The following is a 23361-nucleotide window of genomic DNA, read 5'->3' as shown; positions in this document are numbered from 1 at the left end:
ATTTTGATCCTCCCAATGTACCACCAGGATGCTGAAAAGGGAATTTCCTGATATGAACAGGAATCACAATGCAGGAAAGCACACCTCCCCCCAGGAACAGCCCAGGGGATTAAAAAGGAAACAAACACAGAGTTTGTCAGAGACATAGTTAAGAGGAAGAATTTCACAAGGATAATTCATAGTTAATGTTTCTACTACTGACTTCAGGTTTGCTTCTACAATAGTTTCTGTGCTGAGGCAGAGGTGGGAGGCCTGGATTGGATGTTGGTGGAAATGCATCAGGGCAGACGTTCAGAAGGTGGTGGCAGGGAGCCACCAAAAAGCATTAGTTTTCAAGGGACATGTTTTCTTGTTTTTCTATTATTAAAAGCGGGAATTTGTTTAAGAAAATAGTCGTTGCCACAGTTCAACTTCTTAGCACTTGATAATTATTTGATTTAATTTCTTTTGGGAGATGTTGGATGCTTTCTAATGTCCCAATCCTGCAAGCTGCTCTGTGCAGATGGACCCTTATGCCAGCATGCAGGCGCACGGATTGCAACTGCACAAAGCAGCTTGCAAGAGTAGGGCCAAAGAGAACATTATCATAGGTGGAACGTGAACTGCTGGCTGGGGGAAGCTAGCCCTCAGCCCCCCCCCTTCTGCATCCCTCCCCCCACCGCAGCAGGCCCCAGGCCCAGAGCACCGGGAAGGTGGGCGGCATGTGTGTCCGCAGCCCCAGCCATGGCCGGTACTGGCTAGGGGACTGGAGCTCCGCATGCAGAGCGCAGAAAGCAGGGGGGGGGGGGGGGGGCGGGAGGCAAAGCCACATCTGGCTGTTTGGGAAGGCATAGCCTCCCCAAGCCTATGGTACCTGCCGTACATGAACATTATCTAATATTCTTGTCAAAAGCAAATCAAGTAGGTGAGAGTGACTGGTCATGGGTGAGGTGAGAGATTTAAGGCTCAATGCATCAGAAGTGCCATTAGGAACCCGAAGGGTACAACGACAGCCCCGAAGAGCTGAAGTGACCTGAAAGTAGTAGGTATCAGATAAACAAAAGGATCTCTGTCTTTGTCTTTCTTCATAAAACCTGTCCAGCAACACCATCAGTATTTTATATGGTAGTTATCCAATTAATACAAAAGAGCAAGTCTTCCTATTCAAACACAAAAACCTGATTGTTCCTTTCATTTCCACATGAATCTGACTAAAGAAACATGAATGAGCCAAGAACTTGACCCAATTCACCTATTGTTTTCATTTTCCAGTTTCTTGAGTCTGGTTCTCTCTGCTTCTAGCTGAGCCTGAAGGCGACTGTTTTCCTGCCTCAAGAGGCTATTCTGTGATTCAGTGGAAGACACTTGGATTTTATTGGAAAGAAGTTCTTCTGTAGCAGCACGTTCTCTCTCAGCTGCTGCTGCCAGGAGGGCTTGAGATTCACCTAATTCCCAAGAAAGAGTAAATACACAATCCATTATAAAAAAACTAAACTATTAGCTGACTTTTACACCAAAACAGTCAGTCCTCCATAACTTAAGACAATTATTTAGGTGTTTAACTGAAATGTTTGTCATATTTGCCAAATGTTTTGAAAAATATCTGAATTGAATCTAACATTGTAAAGGTTTATTCTTGTACTATTTCCAGGCTTCAAGAGAAATGTAGTCTTTTCAACAGCATTCAAAATGTGGTAAGCAATTACATCTTGGCATTAGCCATCAGAAGCACGTAATAGCAGGACTAGTAGATACAGCACTGTTTGAGAACTGATTGGTGGCAGTATGCCTGCCCTCAAACAAGAACATGCAATTGGAGGTAGAGAGGATTGTCGGGCAAGGAGGATTTGAGATTCTAGTCTTAAAGAGTAAATCATTAAAGGACTGAAACCGGTAGCTCCAGGAAATATTTACATACTCTACCTGTGGCTTTGGACATTTTATTCCATTGTCATTTTGTTCATCCAAGGGGAAATGGTTTTTCATTACAACCCTCAACCCAGGTGAAATATATTTGTTTTACAGCTTGGGATAGTGTCACAGTAAATTATACTAGCTGAGCCCCACGTCATGGAATCCAAAAACCACATCTGACAATTCAAGATGTTGGCCCATTTCCACTCCCGCCCCTCTCCCAGGCCCACTCCCTTTTTAAAATGCTATATATATATACACAGAGTGCTTTTCACTTATATAAATCACTACCACCATACAATCTCAAGTCTTTTACAAATTCAGTAAATCATGCCACACAGCACCCTTGCAAACACACCTAAGTATCATCCTATATTACAGATACACATTTGAACCCAGATCTCCCAACTCACAGTCTTAGGCTTTAGACACAAGTCTATGCCCTTCTCATTACATTACTGCCATCTAGTGTCTCCTCCACATTCATACTGTACATTGAAGTCTACAAGCTAGACTTACCAAGTCTGTCAGAAAGGTTCTTCTCTAACTTTTCCCATGAGGAGGTTTGTGCTCCAAGTGTTGCTTGTAGATTTTCGATCTGCCGAAGAAGTGGCCTGGTGGCAGATGTAACACTTTGACTCAGTTCTTGGTTCCGATTCTCTGCTTCTTGGAGTCTCTGAATTATGAATTAGTTAAATGCCATTAAACCTTAACACGGTATGACCAGTTCAAATGTTACCACAAAATACCGCTAAAAATGTAACTACAATCCTTATATGTTCTACAATAACTACTATTTAAACCGCACCTTTTTTTCTTTTCTTTTCTTTCTTTCTTTCTTTTTTAAGTGAAGTCAGAGGAGAATAATACATCATCAAGAGCTGGAGTGACATCTTTAGACAAGTCATTAGGAAACAGGTCTGGTGTTTAAATTCAAACAGTTGAAGATGATTTAATTGCCAAGAACCCTTTTTCTGATGGTAGTGTTGTGTTAGTATATAACTGGAATTTCCAGTATTAAGCAGAAGACAAGTCTCATCTAGCAGGCCCTAATTCTGAGCTGGCAGCATATTATGGCTTCAATTTTAAAAATGCCATTACTTGGGAAGAAAGAGGAGGTCTCCATTCTGGGGCCCAAAAGTTCAAGTTTTGCCTCTACTAACCACTTCACACCTGAACAGGATCTGCTATCAAGCCCACATTTCCCTCCTGATGCTAACATATTCATTTGGCAATACTCTCTCCACAGGCACCAGGAAGATGCCTCATTTAGACTAATCTCTGGGCTATTCCTAAAAGGGAAGGATGAAGAAGTAATCCACTCTTCCAAGGAAGGTAGGAAGGGATTTAAGTGTCCATTTGCTGGACGTTTTACAGTATAATCACACTCTTCATGGCTAAATTTTGCTTCATACTAAAAAGATCTGTCATGCTTAAAAAGCTGGCATAATGGTTTTCAAAGAAATATATTGGTTGAAAATCAAGCCACTAAAAGATTTTCCTAACATTTGTTCCTAATGTTCTTCTGCATTAGACGTGGCTGAAAAGGTATCAACCCAAACAACTATCTTGTGGCCTATGAACTTTGAAGTCATTTGAGCATTTTGTATTCTGCTTTTAGAAGTCCCTCCCCTAAACAAATGACTCAGCATAATCCTATGTATGTAGTATAGTTGTAGTCCTATCGGTGCAGGCATGTTCAAGACACAAGTTGAGGGGAGATCGATATCTTTTATTGGTCCAATTTCTGTTGGTGAGTGACAAGTTTTCGAGCCACACAGAGCCCTTCTTTAGGTGGGTGGGGGGAGGCACTCCCAGGGTCACAACAAAATGTAAGCTGGAATGGTTTGTTTAGCATATGTAGTTAGCACATATGGTAAGGGACCATTCAAGGTCGAGTGGCTCGTTAACACCTCTGCAGTCATAGGACAAAAAAAAAAAGGGGGGGGGGGGCTAGTGGGTTACAGATTGTTTTAATAAACCATATATCCAGTGTCTTGGTTCACATTTAGTGTCTCACAGAGTAATGAATTAAGCTCCCAGGCTCGTCTTTTGAAAGCGTTGTGCAGGCTTCCTTTGAGGATGAGGACTGATCGATCACTCTATATCTGACCTATTTGTGAAAAGTGTACATCCCACAGGTGATAGGGCATTTTTGTCTTGTATCATTTTCCTTTGAGAGCGCAGTGATTGTCTGATTTTACCCACACAGTTATTGGGGCATTTACTGCACTGAATGAGGTATACCATATGTGATAGGCATGGGTAGGATCCATGGCTCTTGAAAGGTGCGTTATGGGGGATGTTGATCACTGCAGCAGTGGAGCTATGTCTGTAGGTTTTCCATCTGTTGGTCTGGCAGGGTCTGATACCATTTTGAGTTGTTGTGTCCTGGTCTGTGTGGCACTTGCTTCTGATGAGGAGCTTGGAGAGGCTGGGGGATTGTTTGAAGGCCAGAAGTGGGGGTTCAGAAGAAACACTGGATTTATGGCTTCTTACAACAATCTATAACCCACTAATCCTCTCTTTTTGTCCTATGACAACAGAGGTGGAATGGTCCCTTACAATATATGCTAACTACTATGCTAAACAATTTGTTCCACCTTGCATTTTGCTGTGACACTGGGAGTTCCTTTCCCAGACCTGAAGAAGAGCTCTGTGTGGCTCGAAAGCTTGTCTCTCTCACCAACGAACAGGCATAAGAAGATTAAGCACTTGCTTAGGGGCCCCGAACAGCTCAAGGGGGCCCTCTATTTGCTTTTTTAGTATGCATTGTGGGGTGGGTTGGGGGGGACATTCCTTTTTAGGGCCCCCAATGAGTTAGCACTGCCACTGCCAACCAAAGTTGGTTCAATAAAATATATTGTCTCACCCACCTTGTCTATCTCAGTATAATCCTTGCATTTTTTATTTTCATAGAATCATAGAATATCAGGGTTGGAAGGGACCTCAGGAGGTCATCTAGTCCAACCCCCTGCTCAAAGCAGAGCCAATCCCCAGACAGATTTTTGCCCCAGATCCCTAAATGGCACCCTCAATAAGGGGGCTCACAACCCTGGGTTTAGCAGGCCAATGCTCAAACCACTGAGCTATTCCCCCCCACACACACATTTTGAACCAAATGAAGATGTAGCGTGCCAGAAATATCAAAGAAACAATTGTTACTGTACCTGTTGTAGTTCACTGATTTCTTGACGCAAATAGTCCTCCTTTCTTGCTGCTTGCTGCTCGGCTCGTTGAAGTGCCAGTCTCAAGTCTGCCACCTGTATCAGCAGGAAGCAGACCATTACTGTATTTCATTAATTCCTAATGAAGAATTTTAGTTTCCACTTGTCACTGCTACAGCCACGTGTATTTGCATCAGTGAATGTTGTACAGGGGGCTCCAGTTTAAGAGTTTTACAGGTCAGCTCTGCATACCCACACACACCATGTGCATAACAGTTTCACTAGCTTACCCACCACTGACTAGTTATATAGTGTCCAGTTCAAGGAAGTTACACTTAGCACAGGGGTCGGCAACCTTTCAGAAGTGCTGTGCCGAGTCTTCATTTATTCACTCTAATTTAAGGTTTCACGTGCCAGTAATACATTTTAACGTCTTTAGAAGGTCTCTTTCTATAAGTCTATACTATATAACTAAACTATTGTTATATGTAAAGTAAATAAGGTTTTTAAAATGTTTAAGAAGCTTCATTTAAAATTCAGTTAAAATGCACAGCCCCCCCGGACCAGTCGCCAGGATCTGGGCAGTGTGAGTGCCACTGAAAATCAGCTTGCGTGTGGCCTTCGGCACGCGTGCCATAGGTTGCCTACCCCTGACTTAGCATCACAATAAGAGAATGGCACAAGCATGAACTATGGCTTACCACCCAGGGCCGGTGCAAGGATGTTTCGCGCCCTAGGCGAAACTTCCACCTTGCGCCCTCCCCCGTCCTCCCCCCCCCCGTGGCAGCTCCCCCCTCCACCTGGAGGTGCCCCCCCGCGGCAGCTCTCCACCCCTCACCCTCCACCCTGAGGCACCCCCTCTGCCCCAGCTCACCCCTGCTCCACCTCCACCCCGAGCACGCCGTCAATGCTTCACTTCTCCTGCCTCCCAGGCTTGCAGCGTCAATCAGCTTAGGCGCCGCAAGCCTGGGAGGCGGGAGAAGTGAAGCAGCCACAGCGTGCTCGGGGTGGAGGCGGGGCAGGGGTGAGCGGGGGCGGGGAGTTCCCCTGCATGCCGCCCCACCCCCTTACTTGCTGCAGGTGGCCCTCCCCGCGTTCTCCTGTCCCAGCTACCTCCGCCTAAATGCCGGCGGCAACCGGGGCGGCCGAAGATCCAGCCGCCGCGGTCACTGCCGAAGAAATTGCCGCCCCCCCCAAATACTAGTGCCCTAGGCGACCGCCTAGGTCGCCTAAATGGCTGCACCAGCCCTGTTACCACCAAAATTATCTTGTCTAAATTCATGATTATAAACACATTTAAAATTACGACTTTGGATAAGCGGTTTAGTGCAATATGACTTTTCTCCTCCTATGTATTGTTAATTAAATTTATTATCTGGTGTTCACACTATTTTCTATTTACTAAGTTACAAAACAGTCGTGCTAGATCTGTTAAGTATTTTTTCCAAGCTGTTTCTGGCAAAGGGTATTTTTTAGGAAGAATGGAGGAGAATTTTGACATCCAGCTTGCACAAAGCCTGGTTCCCTTCAATAGAGCACATCATCCACTAGCCCAAAGTACACTCTCAAATTAGAAGAGAAAGCTTTAATCCCCACGCTTAAAAGCTCACCTGAATTGCTAAAGCTTCTTGCTGCTGGCGGGCTTCGTCTTGGGCCTTCTCCAGAGCTAATCCAAGTTCTTCCTTAGCTTTCATTTCACGACTTAATGCTGCTTCTTGTGCTTCACTATCCTTTGTAGCATTAGCTTTGTGAAGATCAGCAAGCTCCCTACAAACCAAGAATTAAAGGCACTGGAATTTTAGATCATAAAATTCAAATTAAGTAGAAAAACTACAGTGATCCTCACAGTTTATACCATGTCAAGATGACTTACCAAGTAATTTTTTTACTACATATTATAAACATTTCTCAGGCACTATATACAGGAGTTTCTAAATGTAAATTTCTTGATTTTTGCATGCAAGTATCTGCTTACTTGTATGCGCTATCAAGTGCTGCTTGAACACTTCGATTCCGTTCTTCAAGCTCTTCCATGTCGACCTGAAGTCTGCTGAGATCCTTCTCTTGTCGCTCTACCACACTGTTCAGTTGTTTAATGCTCTCTCGATGCTGCTTTTCAACCTCCTCCTTGCCATCAAGCACCTATTAGAGTGAAAAAAAAATTATAAGTCTACCAAAATAACTGAAAAACCCCTTCCAAATTTAAGATGGAGGATTTTATAGAAGTCTTCCTGAGTTAAATTCCATTAAAACCTGAAACGCCAGCTCCAATTAAGACTACAACATTTTGCACTTGAATGGTTACAGCATACCTGTGAGTTAATACAGACATAGGCCTCTATAGTGACATTACTTCTAGGCATGGGCATAGGGCAACTGGTGGCAATCAAGTTCAGGGCCAACAGAAAGCCCTGCTGAGCACTAACATAAGTTTTAGAGAGAGTGAAATATCAAGAGCCGGAATAAGACTTACTAAGACTACCGAATAGTCTTTAAATTACCTTTGGTGAGTGAAAGCCTAGAACGTAAGATTCCTGGAATGGCGCTTTCGCTAAAGTTGAAGAAAAAAGGGAGAGATGTAGGATGCTGGGATACCTACTGAGATAAGGAAACTACCATCATGAGCAGCTTGTGAACCTCCAGCTGGGGGAGGCTATGCTCCAGACCCGTCCCTTTTGCCAGAGGCTCCACTCCTTCCGTGCACCTCAGAACCCAGAGCCCCCCAACCACCGCCGTCAGCCCCCACCCCAGGCTGGCTCGTGCCCGCAGTCCACCCCAGTCCTGGAGCGCCGGGAGGAAGACCACACGGTGGTGCCGCTGCTCCACCCCTGGAGCCAAGTGGCACCACCAAGGCGGGGCCCTAGGGGCGGAGTGTGGGCGGGGCCATGCCTGACTGTTTGGGGAGGCTCAGCCTCCCCCAGCCACCGCCCAGCACTACCACCGTTGATTAGGTGGCAACTGTGACACTGGCAGACCAGGTGCCAGCAAATGCCAAGGCTCCCAGGTCTCAGCTGAACACTGATAAATACATAGTTGGAACCAGTCTGGCTCACCTGTGTGTTAGTATTGTTAATATAAGTATTACAGTTATAAAAATGTGTTTTGTATTTAGACTTGATGAAATTCTTGTAAGTTGCTGCCTGCATTAATCTCACTTATAATACTTGTATCATGTTATAAGTTAATACTTACGTGTTTGCTTTGTAACAGTAAATTACCAGAAAGGACAGAAGCATTAACACATGTGAAATACTAGCTTTGTCTACACTAGCACTTTTGTTGGTAAAACCTTTGACGGTTAGTGGCACAGGTGCTGACTTTGGGACCATCGATCACTAAGGCAAGCTTGACTAAATGACAAGATAGATCAGAGTACCCCAGGGGAATGTCTGAGACTCCATGATTACACTGCCTGAGGAGTTTACATTTTATACTTGGTTGATGAAATCTAAGTATACAGCTCTCAGCCACTTTGGGGTTTGTGCCCCGTTTCCTGACAGTCAGCCCTGAGGTTGGTAATCATGCTATTGAGCCACTGCAGGAACACTTGACAGCAACATCGACAAAGAACTATAATAATATCATCAAAACTTCTCTGGTTGCTCTAATATATCTCCACTCCAAGGTATGAGAATCAATAATGTCTGTAACGCACATGACATACTAAAAAGAGCCCTTCAGAGAAGTGCCATAAACCTAGGTCTGGAAAGCTCAACTGGGAATTCCACATCTGATCACCAAGGTTAAACTAGCGACTGTTATGGCAGCCAAGAGGCTATTAAAGCCTCTGAAAGCATGAAGTGACATTTGTGTCCTGAACTTTCACAGAAAATCACAATAAAATAAACTAAGTCTGACCCTTGTAAGCAGGTATTTCAGATGGGCATTGTTCATTCAGGATAACATCTGCAACCACTGAGGTATTTCAACATCTCAGCTAATGCAACAGTGAAACACTAATAAAAAAATATAGTTATTTTAAGTTTTCTAGAAAGACATCCATAATTAACTGTATAAAAAAAACCCTAATTACAGCTACATAAAGTTACCCCCAAAGGAAAACTGAGAAAGAGAGTGTAAACAATGAGGAACTATAGAATTAGAAACAAATGATGAAGAACAGTTAATGTATTAAGTGAAAGCATCCAGAAACCACATGCCCCAAACTACTGAGAATCAGAAGAGGGACCACAATCTCCAAACCACAATGAAGTACAAGGGAACAAAAGCTATTATGAAACCTCTCAGAAAAGACCATCTTGTATAATCAAAGTTAAAGGAATCAATATCAGAATAAAGTGATTTACAGAATGTGACTGCAAATATTTCTAACCTGTTTTAAATGCTGCAACTCCTCTTCTAACTCCTTAATCTTTTTGCTCTGTTTTGTATTAGTATTTTCATTTTCCTTCTCCTTCATTCTTAACTTCTTAATGATGTTGGAATTCTGTAGCTGCTGTTTTGAAAGCTTTTCTCCTTTAAAAGAAAAATGTGTATGAAGTGAAGTATTAATTAGCATGCCCTTCCATCATCCAATATAGTGCAAGATTTGTTTTCTCTAAGGAGTAACAGTATCACCAGGAAATATGATTTTACATTGACTCCTCTACAGTGCTTAATTTCAAACATTAGGGCACTGTATAGCACCTATTGCCATAATATCTACATGCTTACACTGTGCTATATTAAGGATAATTAATGCAACTGCCGCATGGACTACATTATTTACTATAAAAAGACATTGGAATCGACATAAATCATCTATTATTCCAATATTAAACTAACAGTGAATCAGTGCTAAAGCTGCTTATTTTCTTCTCTCCCAATCACTTCAACCTATAGTATTTTTACACTGATACTGACATGGCAGCCTTATAACATTTTCTATTGTCAGTGGATTCTGGCCATCTTAAATGTATAGTCGTCATTCCTCCAATCCCAATGGAACAGGCGTAGTGATGTCACAATGCCTGAAAACTTCCCTCGTAAGGTATGTCTACAGTACAAAATTATGCTGACCTAAGCGACGACGACATACAGCCACCACAGTAATTAAATCACTTTTGCATGTCCATACTACACTCCCTCTGTCAGCGGTGCGCATCCTCACCAGGAGCACTTGCAGCAATTTAACTGTCAGGGTGGGACAGCTTCTGAAAGGCAGCAACAGTCAATGTAAGCAATGCAGTGTCTACACTGACAATGTGTTGACCTAACTACATCTACATTGACTCTACCCCTCTTGTGGAAGTGGAGTTAAGTTGGTGTAGTGGGCGAGTTATATCGGCAGCAGCAACATTTTAGTGTAGCCACTTAGCCCAGGTCTACACTAGCGGGGGCAGTCGACCCAAGATATGCAACTTCAGCTATGCAAATAGCGTAGCTGAAATCAGCGTATCGGCCAGGTCGACTTACCTGGCCGTGAGGACAGCGGCGAGTTGACTGCTGCCGCTCTCCAGTCAATTCCACTTCTGCCTCTCATGATCTGGAGTTCCGGAGTCGACATGGAGCACGATCAAGGAATCTATTTTATCGCGTCTACGCTAGATGCGATAAATCAACCTCTGATAGATCAATCACTACCCGCCGATCCGGGATTTGGGCACCGAACCTGCTTAGGTAATTTTGAGAATCCCACTAAGCACCTATATGCATCTTTGGGCACCTAAATACCTCTGACAATCTGGCTCATGTTGAATAATTGTTTCCTATCACTTCACTATCAACAGTTAATACTTGTTTGTTCAATAAATCAGTTTTAAACTCAAAACATATTTTGATAAATTTGTTTTCCTTCTTATGCACCCAGCACAGTAAGGTAATTTCATTTAATCAATAAAAATGGTTTAAAATGTTGTTTATATTCATTTAATTGAATTCTAATTTCAATCCAAATGCAGCTTGACATAAATCTCAAGTAAAAAAATCACCTAGTAAAGAAGAAATGCATCATTCACCATTTTCTAACAATAAAAAAGTAAAAAGTAAGAATCTAAATAAACATATGTTAAGCTATATGTCAAACTGGAACGGGTACAAAGAAGGGCCACTAGAATGATCCGAGGAATGGAAAGCCTGTCGTATGAAAGGAGACTTGAGGAGCGGGTTTGTTTTTCCTAGAAAAAAAAAGAAGGATAAGAGATATATATGCACTCTTTAAAATATATAAGATAATAAATAGGGGGGGGGGAGGGAGATTTATTTCAGCTCATGTGCTAATGGGGACACGAGGATATAAATATATTGTCAATCAAAAAAAGAGAAATGGCTTGAGGTTTTCTAACCTAACCATCAGAGGAGTGCAATTCTGGAACAGCTCAACAGAAACAACAGGAGAAGGAATGACTTTACCTTAATATTAAATAGATTATTATTAGTTTATGGAGGATGATGGTATAGTTTTAACAATAGGTCAGGTCAATAACACCACACACTGGTACATAGTACAAAGGGTCAATGTTGGGATATTGTTAGCCTTTTTCTGGAGGAGTTGGTGAGGGTCTCTGCCACAGGCCTGTTCAGCATCGCGGGGTGGGGTCTGAATTTTATTTGGGATTTTTCCTCCCAGGGGGCAGTGTGGCTGGCCCTGGGTTTTTCTGGGGCCGGGTCGGGGGGGGGCAGGGTGGGGGCTGGTGGATTATCTGCTACTTGAATGATTTCTAGAAGCATTCATTTCAGCAGAGTCAAGTGAGTCATTAGTTCAGTGGGTGGTGGGGTGGATGGGCTGTGGACTGCATCTTAGGGGAGGTCGGTCAGAGATCATAATGTCCCTTCTGACTATATAACTGCTTAAATAAATGTGTATAGACATAGTGGATCCTCCTGGCTTCACCAGATTTAGTGAAAAGGCTGCATCTGGTTGCGATTCAACGAGTTTTAATAGTTGCACCAACTAACGAGAATTAAACTTTAAGAAAAACTAAAAAGTACAAATGTAAGATAATATTTAAATCAATTATTTAAATCAAGGTTTCCTGCTTACTGGTTTAAATCATGATTAAACTTTGTGATTTAAACCACTAATCTAAATCAATCCACACTGGCAGGTGGGGACAGGTGAGTAACTACATCCATGCTGCCAGCAGCAGCAAGAGGTGGTTCCTGGCAGAAGGCCAGGAACTTTTCAGGAGAAGGCACTTCACCAGCATTGCAAATGGCTCTTTACAAGCAGCTCCATTCAGCTCTCAGCCTACCTTTTGTGTCTCTTGCCCTAAGTCACTAAAAATGGCTTCTTTGGACCCCATTAAGGGCTGTGAAAGACTGGCAGTGAACCTGACAGAGACCAACACGCATTCAAACAAAAAGTACTAGACATTTTTCTTGAACATTGTTTCAGGAGATCTGGAGGATAGAGAATTTGACACCTGCTGTGAAAACCTTATTTTCCTAATGTAGATGAATGTGCCCTGTGCTGCTGATCTAATTTTGTTTGTGACAGAGCAAAATATTTACGTTATCTACCTATACAAGGCTTCTACACTCAGAGTTCCCTGTCAAATCAGAAAGTAGAGACAAGGGATGGAAATTCCCAAGTTCTTCCATCAAATTCTTCCACTATACCCACATTTTGATGTTTAAAAAGTATGGACAGGATTGAGACTCATTGCTTAAACATTTTCCACATGTAGAAGATATTTGAAATAACATGACATTTTCATGCAAGATCTAAAATAAGACAAAATGCATTAAAAGACACTTCTAAAATATCTTTACTATAACACGTTTACCAATTTTACCTTCTTCCATTAGTCCTTTGATTTGTTCATCCTTCTCCTTCAATAGTTCAGCTGTTTCATTACAATTTAGTCTAGTTGCCAATTCTTCTTTAACATTCTTTACTTCCTAAGAAGGAGGAAATATTCTTAGTACTATTTATAAATAATGTTAGCCCTTTTAAAAATACATATGTTAAGTTACATGGAGCTTTTATCCACTGGAAAAACAGATATGGCCCCAAATATAGCACAATTTCTCAGATTCCTAAAAAGACTTTAAATCAGTGGTTTTCAACATTTTTTTCATTTGCAAACCCCTAAAAAATTGTGAATGGATGTGCAGACTCTTTTGGAAATCTCATAGTTTGCGGACTCCCAAGGGTCCGCGGACCTCAGATTGAAAACGACTGCTTTAGACTTTGTATTTTAGAATAAACCAGCAGTTAAAAGAATGAAAAATTATTCTGCAAGAATTAGGCAATAACTGTGTGAACTCAAAGATGCAGAAGGTGATAACTAGCCTTAAGTGTATATTTTTTAAGTTAACTGACACCCCTATTATTTTTAGGGAGTTCTATAGCCAGTATTAAGCAGGAGGTTAGACCAGATGATCACAGTGGTCCCTTCTGGGCTTGGAATCTATGAATACCCCTATTTTCTCTTTTCAACCAGAATTTTCTTTTGGCTTTACCTCATCCTATTTTAAATCTTTGGAATGTAGCAAAAAAAACCCAGAACTATTTAATTCATGCAAGTGAATATCAGATAACATGGGATTCTACTTCCTCCTAAAAAGAAGTACAGCCCCAACTGCTCCAACACACATTTAGAGGGGCATCAACAAAAAAACCTGTGTTTTACAATAAAGCATTTTTTAAAATCTGAAATTTAAGAATATTTTTTAATTATGCTGTTTAATTTACTTTTTGCAGAATGACTATGAACAGACCATGCTAAGCAAAATGCTTTAGTGTTTGAGCAGTGAGTATTTAAATCCCCAAATCCTTTTCATTTTATAAAATCATGAAAACATCTCTATCAGGTCTTGTGGAGCCCGTCCCCACAAAAAACCCAAAACCTTTATATTGATATCGAAGTTACTTCACAGTGGCTCCTGTAAATGTCATATTTTCCTAAACTCAATTTTTATGATTTGCTCCTCAGGGAAGCTGAGACTATTTAGTGTTATAAATACTAATTCAGCTAGGAAGCTGATTACCTTTTTAGCTGCATCTCTCTCTTTGCATGCTAGCTGGACCTTCTTTTCAGCATCTGCTATTCGCTGAGTAAACTCCTCTTTAAGAGATGAAATGCTACTGCTCTCTTCTTTCACTCTAAACATTTCACTAGATTTAAGACATTTTAGAATAGTCCAATGGTTATGTTGACATTTCAAACTGCATTCAACAAGCTCTTATAATAAACTTTAACTAGCAAGACACAAAACATTGACGCTCATCAGAAACACGGGTCTTTAGAAGATCTTCACCGATTTAGTTAAGTAGTGTAACATAAGGTTGGCATTACAATGTCATCTAAAACACATTCACTAATCAAGCTCTGCTAACGAATGGGTAAACATACAGCATCAGTACAACAAGAAGAGTTACACTATGTAAAAGACAACTGTTTATTAAGTTATTTAATAAACAAAAAATCATGACTACTTCACACTAATATCAGGCTGATTTCACAAATGAACAACTGTTTGAACACTAATGAAAAACATTTGTTTTATTGTATCACACACCTAAGTAGCCCCCATTTTTGTTGCAATAAGTCACAATTTAGCACTTATAGACAGAACCCTTACATTCAGAAATGTCGCTATTTTGATACTTACTCTTTCAGGTTATCGTAAGCTTCTTCCAGGCTTGCCTTCTCTTTACTAACACTTAATAATTGTGTTTCCCTCTTCTCCAGCTTCTCAGTCAACAAATCAATCATCTGAATAAAATTTTAGACATGATCAAAAACAGTTAAATGATGGAAATAGCATGTTTTTTTCTTTAGCTGGGTTTTGAGGTTGGGATTCTTTTGATACTTTTAGGAACTTTTATTTTAAAGTCAATGAAGAATAGCAAGCCTCATGGTAAGCTTTTACATCTAATTATACCAGAGACAGAATCTGGACCTTCTGAATCTATTTAGTTTTCTAAACTTTTAACAAAGGGAATTCCTGACTCAGCCAAAGTTCCCATTAAATTCAGTAGTAGTTCAATGGTAGTTCTGTCTGAGTAAAGAGTGCTAAATAGGGCCCTGAGTCTCCACTATTTTCTTATCTGCTTATTTTGTCAGATATATTTGCAGATGACAGAGCTTACAATTGTGGCATCTGACAACTTAATTTTGAATCTTTTTCATGTTTCTAAGAGCTAAAGATGTTAAGTGCAAGAGTAATTGCTTCCAAAATGCTTCATTTGTAACAGCTGTTTTAAGTTTTCACAATAGGGAGCAGAAGTTTTGTTTTACAACTACTGGCCATAAGTACTAAATAGAAACTCAAGACATTCATCAGCATGAAATTAAGAAACAAGAAAAACAAGGCTCTATACTTTCTAGATTTTTAATAAATAGATGTGCATGATTAAGAACTCCTTTATACTTCTCATTCCACTGTTCTGTGGCACTTTACCACAGAAGAGGCATGACAAAATACAAATGGAGTCTACAAACTACATGTAACAAATATAAGTCAAGTCAAATCTCCAATAACAGGTAAAGTTACCTGTACCACAATCTAATCAGGGTAAATGTAACTGAAAAATCTACTATATTTCATGAACAAGAACAGATTTCTAAACCAAAAAAAGTATTCTATATTCAATAATTATACAATTATCTAATTAAACATAATTATGTACACAGTCATGGGCTGTTACTTTTCTGCAACATTTACATCATAATTCTGTACAATTTTACACAGACTAAAAGGAACACGCTTATTAATTTTCTTTCAAAAGTGTATTAACTAAAGGTGTTTCATAAACTCAGACACACTCTTTTCCCATTGCTATTATTAATAGTAATATCATTGCTATGCTTACAGGCCCAAACCAAGACTAGGGCCCAACTGTGCTAGGCACTGCAGAAACAGATTATCCAGGATGAGCTGACAATTTAAAACAGACAAAGGCTGGGAGGGGAATGAGGCACAAAAAAGGAAAGTGCCTTGCACAAGTTCACACAGCAGGTCAGTGGCAGAACTGGGAATAGAACCCAGGTCTCTGAAGTTCCAGTCCAGTACCCTATCTGCTGAACCATGCTTCCTGTCTACATTTCTCCTTTTTGTATAATTAAGTTAGCTATCCAATTTATACTTATTTTAGTCAATACTCACTAACTCGTTTCTCTTCTTGGCTTTAAACACCTAGTTTACCTAGTCTTTCTAAAGTATCTGCTAGTGACAAAAACTAGGTCATTTGAAGCTTTCGGGTGTAACACTTCTCTAGGAGAGGCAATGGCATTTGGAACTTTTTTTTATAGTGGGGGTGATGAAAGTCAGCAAAAAACTGTTCCCAAACTTTTTACCTGTTCCCCCCACCCACTAGAGCTGGGGCCAGGAGCAAAAGGCTGTGGCTCTGGGAGAGGGGAACACGGACAGGGATAAGGGAGCAGAGGCTGGGGCCACAACTGGGGGTGGATGTGGAGCACCACGAACTCACATGCGGGGCTGGGAACAGAGTTCCATGTAAAATCTGGGGGTGCTGCAGCACCCCCGCAGTTCCTGTGCCTATGAGGAGAGGTCTTTACAATTGAAATAATGCTGATGTATTGTGTAAATTAAGCTACTGTATAATGCCAAAAAAATGTTTTCAGCATGATTTCTAGTTAATCAAAGTTGTTTCCCATTTCTGAAAACAAGTTAACACTAAATCTATATATTACAAAACCAAATGTATACAAGCCTAATAAAGTGTATTAAAAATATTTTCAAGCTCATTCTACATGTAATCAGTTTTACACAGCTTGTATATCTATATCTGCAAATTGTTTGACTACTGTTGAAATGTTAACGATTACTGATAATTTTACATCATAAAATTTTCAAGGGGCTCCTTTCACTGTTTATCTCATAATCAGTCAAATTCACAACAGCTAGAAGTATGTACACTTGACAAAAATACTTATTGAGAGCTTGTGTACAGGTACAGCACTACGGCAGTACAGCTGCACTGTAGCACTTTAGTGACGCTGCTACTATGACAACAGCAGAGCTTTTCCCGTTAGCATAACTAGTCCACCTCCCCGAGAGGTGGTAGCTATGTTAGTAGGAGATGCTCTCCCATCAATATAGCACAAGGGGTTAGAGGTCAGTATAACTATGTCGCTCAGGGCTCTGGATTTTTCACACCAGAGTGATGTAGTTATACTGATATAAGTCTGTAGTGTGTATACCTAGCCTGAGCCAGATTCTTGCTAGTAGGCCTCAAGACAATGCACTGAAAATAGCAGTATGGACGCTGTGGCTCAGGCTCCCAGGGGGGACAGATGGGTTTGAGACCCCAAGCCACAATGTCCAGACTATTGTTTTTAGCATGCTAGCTCAAGCCCCACTAGCAGGAATGTCTACTTAGGCTGGGAGGCTCGCTCCCAGCTGCAGCGTAGACATACCCATTAAGGCCCCAGTCTTGCAGTCAGGTCCACACAGACTGATGCTTGCACCCATGCAGAGCTCTAATGATTTCACTGGGCTTCTGGACAGATGAAGCCTTACATTGCAGGATCAAAGAACTTTCCATTAGTACAGAATGATGCAGTATGGACTTATTTGGTCCAGGTATAAGTCACTGCCTAGGGGTCAAGATCAATGCAGCTTCACTCACTTATAACTGGGATGAATTCAGCCCACAGAATGCATGTTGTGTGTTTACATAACATATTCTCTAGTTACCTTGCAAAGCTCTTCCTTTTCACAATTCACTTTAGGCAACTTTTCAGCACCTTGCTGCTGCATCACAACCTCCTCTTTGACTGTTTGTCCTTCATCTGTTTGTACAGCAGCAACCAAAACATCTGGCTGCTCAGAGTTAACAGGGGTTGCACTTCTCCCACTTTCCTCCATTTCAGTTTCCTCTGCGTGTACAAGTATCTCATTCAATTCTTCTTTAGATTTATTTTTCATGAGGTCAACCATCTCAGTCTTTGGTGTTAAAGGGCTGATTGTGAGAGATGCTGAAGCACAACCTCTGCCTGATAATTCATCATCTGAATTGATTTCACTTACACTTCGGCTATCTAACGACTGCACACTAAATGAGTCAATTCTTTCAAAAGCATCAGAGGAGCTGCAACTCTCAGTCAGTTTCTGAAAGTCATCTAAGCGATTATACTCAGCACAGGCAGATGTTGATAAGAGCTGAAAGGAAGTTTGCATCAGATGAAGACTGGATTTTGAATCTGTAGCCTCTTGTCTTGAACTTACTGAGCTCTCACTTATTACACTTTCATGGTCCAAAACTTCAATATCACTAGTTGTGGATGTCCCCGAGGAGAAAGTGCTAACAGGAGGTGAAGGTGTGTTGCTTTGTCTGTCCTCATTTTTTTGTTCCTTACTTTCCAAACCCATGTCCTTTGTCTCTGCAGTAAGAGATTGTGCAGGGCTGTCAGGAGCACTTCCTGATCCATCATTTCCTGCATTAGATTTCACATTAACAACAACTTCAGGTACTTTGAGATCTGGAGTGGCCACCTTATCATCAGTGCCTTTGTTTGTATTCTCTTCATGCTTAACATCAGTTTCAAGTACAGAACTTTCTTCTAGTTTTTCCTGGGGAACATCAAGGTTTTTCAAGTCCACTAGGACAGATGCAGAGGAATCTTTTGCTTCTGTCTCAGTTTCTACTAGCGTTTCTGGATGACTGCTGCATAGAGATTCCTCTAAAGTGCTTTTCACTTCTTCTTTGGGTCGTTGTGATTTGGCTGGAGGTTTAGACACCACTGGATTCTGCTGTATACTCTGAATATCTGGTGAAGAGAGAAAGGCACTGAAGAAATTCTCAGATTCATCCACCACTGTCCTCCTAACTGGTTTGGTGATTGCTGTTGGTGAGGATATTGGCTGACTTTGAGGCTCTATATTTGAGTTTAATCCCCAGGTAGAAGTATCCCATCCTCCACTTGTAAGGGAATTTGTTCCTAAAACAAGAAGTAAAGAAAATCAGTCATATGAAAAGCATCTAAAATATAAAAGTTACGGTTTTGCAGTACTGGCATTGTGAGATGCAACAATACAGAAAATGAACAAAGAAAGTTATATGATGTTGAACATACAGCATGAAAGAAGATATATAGATAGCTATAGTACCTTTTATTATTATTGCAACCTTACATTTTACAAGTAATTGTCAAAGTTTAAAGGAGCCATAATGATTCAATGTACAGAAGGAACTCCAGAAAGGTAGAACAACACGGATGAAAATGACTTTTCTTCTTCCCAGCAACTGTGGAACGTCAGTGGGGGATAGGAAGGCAGACAAGAGTTATACCAAGATCTGAGAAGCAGCTGAAAATGGTGGATATGAGTATTAGAGACAGAGTGAAATAGGCCCATATAGAGTTTTGAAAATCATAAAGGACAATTTCCAAGATGGAAAGGAAACCAGTGAAGGGGACAGTGGACAGGGAATATAACTGGCTTACTGTAGTGAGAGTAGGCTAGTCACAGTGATCTGGACACTCTGAAGTTGAGAGCTTTAGGCAGATCAGAAAAGAACAAAGTGCAGTTATCATGGTTTAAAATAAATTCCCTGTCACTGACAAGTGGAAAACCAATTCTAACAACTGAGAGAGTCTCAGCTTTCAATTTTGAAGAATTTAGGACTAAAAGGTTCTAGCCTTTATGGCTATGACAATAATCTTCCAAAACACAAACCAGTGGAACAAACTTCTTGAGGCAGCTGACAAACAACTCCAGTGCCTTGGGGGCTGTTCCTAACCTTCTTACACAGGGTAAAACCAAGACATTCCTTGGTTTTCATGGTTGCTATGCCCAGCCTTGTGGGGCCACAATAAAACTAACAACAATCCAGTTAGCTTCACTCTTCTCCTCAGTGCTGTCCCACAGCAGCAAACAGGGTACTGCAACTGTTTGCCTTGGACTTCAGTAGCATCCCTCCCAGCCTCATCTCTCATATTAACCTCTGGACAGTTTTGTTCTCTGGCTAGTATATGTTGGGTAGGATGTGAAGAATTTCATTGTCAAATTTTAGTAGTGTTGTAAATGCAGTAACTGACAGGACAATATGGAACAGAAAACATTTGGGGTTCAAGAATAATTTCCAAGATACTTCCCACATGTAGTCAAAGCACTGGGTATCTCACTACTTATTTCAGACTTATGTAAAGAGAGATTTGTCCCAAATAGTTATGGCATGCAATAGTAAACTAATACGAAATCTGTAAGTTACAACACTCAATATCAATTGTTGCACTGGTACATTATTGCCTACATCATACTTAGTAACATCAACACTTTTGGGTAAGACACAAGTTTGTGTAAGACACTAATGGCTTCATTGCCAAAAGTGCTGAGCACTAAAAACTTTTACTGCCTTTCATGTGAAATGCATGTGATTCAGCACATCTGAAAGTCTGGCAACAGTTTGACAACACACATGCTTATTTTTAAAAAATAAGCTGAAATCACTAAAATGTGGTTTTATCTGGTCCACACGGAGTTTGCCCATGACCTCTGAATTACCTCTACTGATGTCCTTATGAATTTCATATTGTTATCACAAAAAAATTAAATACAACTGACATTTTAAAATGATTTGGTATAGTACTAAAAGAAGCAGGGATTGAGTTTTGTGTAACTGTTGTTCACACAAAACCCCCACTATTTAACTTATATGACATTGAAGCCATCTGACAGGTGGCTACTGATTTTTACTAGAAATGCTTATATATTAAACTTCGTTTATACTTCACTATCACCCTGGAAAATGTTCTCCAACTGTCCTTTATTAGAGATTCAAGTTTACTCTGCCTGGTAAACATACTGTTATCTCCATTTTACTGCTATATTATGCTCAAGATATACACAACATTTGTATTAAGGACATTGATTGGCTACCATTACAGCTTACTGAGTCTCTTCATCCTGCAGCCCTAATTTTAAAATAGTGTCCCATATCAGGACTTCTTCACCTTGAACGTATAGCGTAGAAAGAAACTCAATACTATAATTTAAGATGAATTTTTCTTTCAAGTTCTGTATTAATGCTGTGCCTTATATAAATAACAGACTTCACCTCATCATATTTAGACTATGGCAAACTTTCTACAATCTAATTTGTTTAATAAACATTTGCAAGCAGGAAGTTGCAGTAGTTTATTCTGCCATAACTTCTGCATGAAACTCCACTGAATTTCTATGAACTTGGAGAGGGATTAATGCAGCAGACACTGATAGTAGAGGAAGAGATGCCTGTATCAGAATTAGACAAAGGAGTGGTGAAGAAATCATATTACTTAGACATTTCTCTCTTCACACCAGTCACCCTCATTGAGCAACAATGAATTAACAAGTTTCTTGAGTAGATGAATTAAAAGTTTATCCTCAAGGCATAAGCATATTATTCAAAACTGGGAGTATTACTGTCAGTCATCAAGTGGAGCAGAGGAAAAAGGACTAATATCAGTTCCAGCAATTCCTCATTTTACACCTTTGGGGAAAGCACTAGGCTTCTTTGTGCCTCATTTTCCTTCACCTGTAATATGGTAAACCTATTAGGAAATGTAAGTAATTGTTTGCAAAGAGCTCTGAATACCTTCAATGGAGCTATATAATTGTAAAGTGTTAAAAAAAAATACAGAATAAGTTGTGAAAGAGGCAGAAAAAAACCTTGTTTTCAAGGCAGCCTCCACAATAAATATGACAGCAGATTAGGGTGACCAGATGTCCCGATTTTACAGGGACGGTCCCGATTTTGGGGTCTTTTTCTTATATAGTCTCCTATTATCCCCCACCTCCTGTCCCAATTTTTCACACTTGCTGTCTGGTCACCCTACAGCAGATGGTTCTGCCAGAGGGTCACATTCTGTCCTCAACCACCACTCACTACATGTGCAAACACTGGTGGGCAGAACCTGGCCTTCACACAGCACCGGCCTCTGTGCTGCTGCATAGATCAGCGGTTTTCAACTCTTCCCCCCCCCCCCATTCCCGAAAAAATTTTGAATGGAAGTGCAGACCCTTTTGGAAATCTTAGATCTAGTCTGGAGATTGAAAACCCCTGTTCGATGGTAACAGACCGGTTAGACCTGGTTTGCAGACCCCAGGGGTCCACGGACCACAGGCTGAAAACCACTGACTTAGACTGTAAGTACGGCAGAGCAGAGACCACCTCATTGCCGGTGGGGGGCGCGGCACAGCGGGGGTGGGGCACCCCCGGGCGCGGCCCCGACGCCCCGGTGCGGGGCGCAGCACAGCGGGGGGTGGGGGGGACCCCAGGGCGCGGCCCAGCGGGGACCCCAGGGCGCGGCCCAGACGCCCCGGTGAGGGGCGCGGCACAGCGGGGGGTGGGGGGGACCCCAGGGCGCGGCCCAGACGCCCCGGTGAGGGGCGCGGCCGCTCGCACACCTACCGTCGCCGTGCTCGGGGGTGACGGCCTGGGCCCAGGGGCTCTCCTCGGCCTGGATGTCCAGCACCCTGTCGATGGATTTCTGGGCCTGCGACAGCGCCTGCTTGGCGAAGCTCGAGAGCTGCGAGGCGTTGAACCAGCTCATCCCCCCGCCCGGCTCGGGCCCGGGGCCCGGGGCCTCCGCGGCCAGGCGGGGAACGCAGCGCGCGCGGGGCGCAGCAGCAGTCGCAGGAGTAAGGCCCGCACCCCCCAGCCCCGGCCCGAGGGAGGGCCCCGCACATGCGCACGTCACACGCCTCCACGTCGCACACTCGTCAACAAACCCAGCGCAGGCTCACTCGGCGCGTCAAGCGGCGGGTGGTCATGTGACTGCTCGTCTTGTCGCCGCCATAGTTACCGCGGCACAACACAACTACCTCCCGCAGCTCGCGTGACTTCCGCCTCGGTGTGTGTCATGGCGGACGGAAGGTCACGCGAGACCTCCCCACTCCGGATTTTGAATGAGTTCCGGCTCGGTCCCTGGCAGGACGAACCACCACAGCTCCCGCGAGGATGGGCGTTGTCTTATAGATGCAATTAGTCGTCCCCCCCCGCACTGGGAAATAAAGTGTCCTGATTTTTCACCCTACCTTCCAGGACCCGGCCCCATGCAATGACTGGGCAATTGCAGATGCAAAGATGGAAGAGGTTGAAGTGAGGATCCCAAGATACTGATCGAACCCGTGGGTGTATTTCTTGCAGCCGCCTTCCTGCAGGCGTGATTACGCTCCCTTTCATTTTTGAAAAAGGGCAAATTTCTAGTACACATGCTTGCATGGGGGGAGAGAAGAGAAAAATACCTAAACCCAGTGGTACAAAATGCCCAAAAAGCAATTTAAAAAAAAACATGTTTTTTGCAGCCTGACTGCTGATTTTTGAATGCTTGGAATTGGCTATACAGCTCCAAAAGGCCAGGAAAATTGAGACAGGGCCTTTGATTATTTTGATTGGGAGTACAGA

The 23361-nt window shown here is 42.0% G+C and overlaps 1 protein-coding gene across 4 annotated transcripts in view; it reads right to left on the bottom strand.

Annotated features, from left to right (window-relative positions):
- The window catches only part of TMF1 (TATA element modulatory factor 1), a 32652-nt gene extending 10026 nt beyond the window's left edge, over nucleotides 1-22626 (bottom strand). For 2 of the 4 annotated variants that reach the window (XM_039546450.1, XM_039546452.1), the window contains exons 1-11: nucleotides 22366-22622; nucleotides 17670-18913; nucleotides 14619-14722; nucleotides 13995-14121; nucleotides 12797-12902; nucleotides 9394-9536; nucleotides 7036-7202; nucleotides 6671-6827; nucleotides 5064-5156; nucleotides 2413-2569; nucleotides 1232-1424 (exon numbers count right to left, since the gene is read on the bottom strand). In XM_039546450.1, the coding sequence (XP_039402384.1) occupies nucleotides 1232-1424; nucleotides 2413-2569; nucleotides 5064-5156; nucleotides 6671-6827; nucleotides 7036-7202; nucleotides 9394-9536; nucleotides 12797-12902; nucleotides 13995-14121; nucleotides 14619-14722; nucleotides 17670-18913; nucleotides 22366-22507 (2633 nt within the window). In that variant the 5' untranslated portion in view covers nucleotides 22508-22622. Of the gene's footprint in view, nucleotides 1-1231; nucleotides 1425-2412; nucleotides 2570-5063; nucleotides 5157-6670; nucleotides 6828-7035; nucleotides 7203-9393; nucleotides 9537-12796; nucleotides 12903-13994; nucleotides 14122-14618; nucleotides 14723-17669; nucleotides 18914-22365 lie in introns of all 4 variants that reach the window. The other 2 variants (XM_039546453.1, XM_039546454.1) reach the window with 2 other exon arrangements.
- Nucleotides 22627-23361: the final 735 nt, after the last annotated feature.

This window comes from Mauremys reevesii, linkage group 7 (assembly GCF_016161935.1).
Source record: "Mauremys reevesii isolate NIE-2019 linkage group 7, ASM1616193v1, whole genome shotgun sequence".
In the NCBI taxonomy this organism is placed as follows: Eukaryota; Metazoa; Chordata; order Testudines; family Geoemydidae; genus Mauremys; species Mauremys reevesii.
The sequence above is the reverse complement of the archived record's forward strand: the minus strand, read 5'-3'. Positions and strand labels throughout refer to the sequence as shown.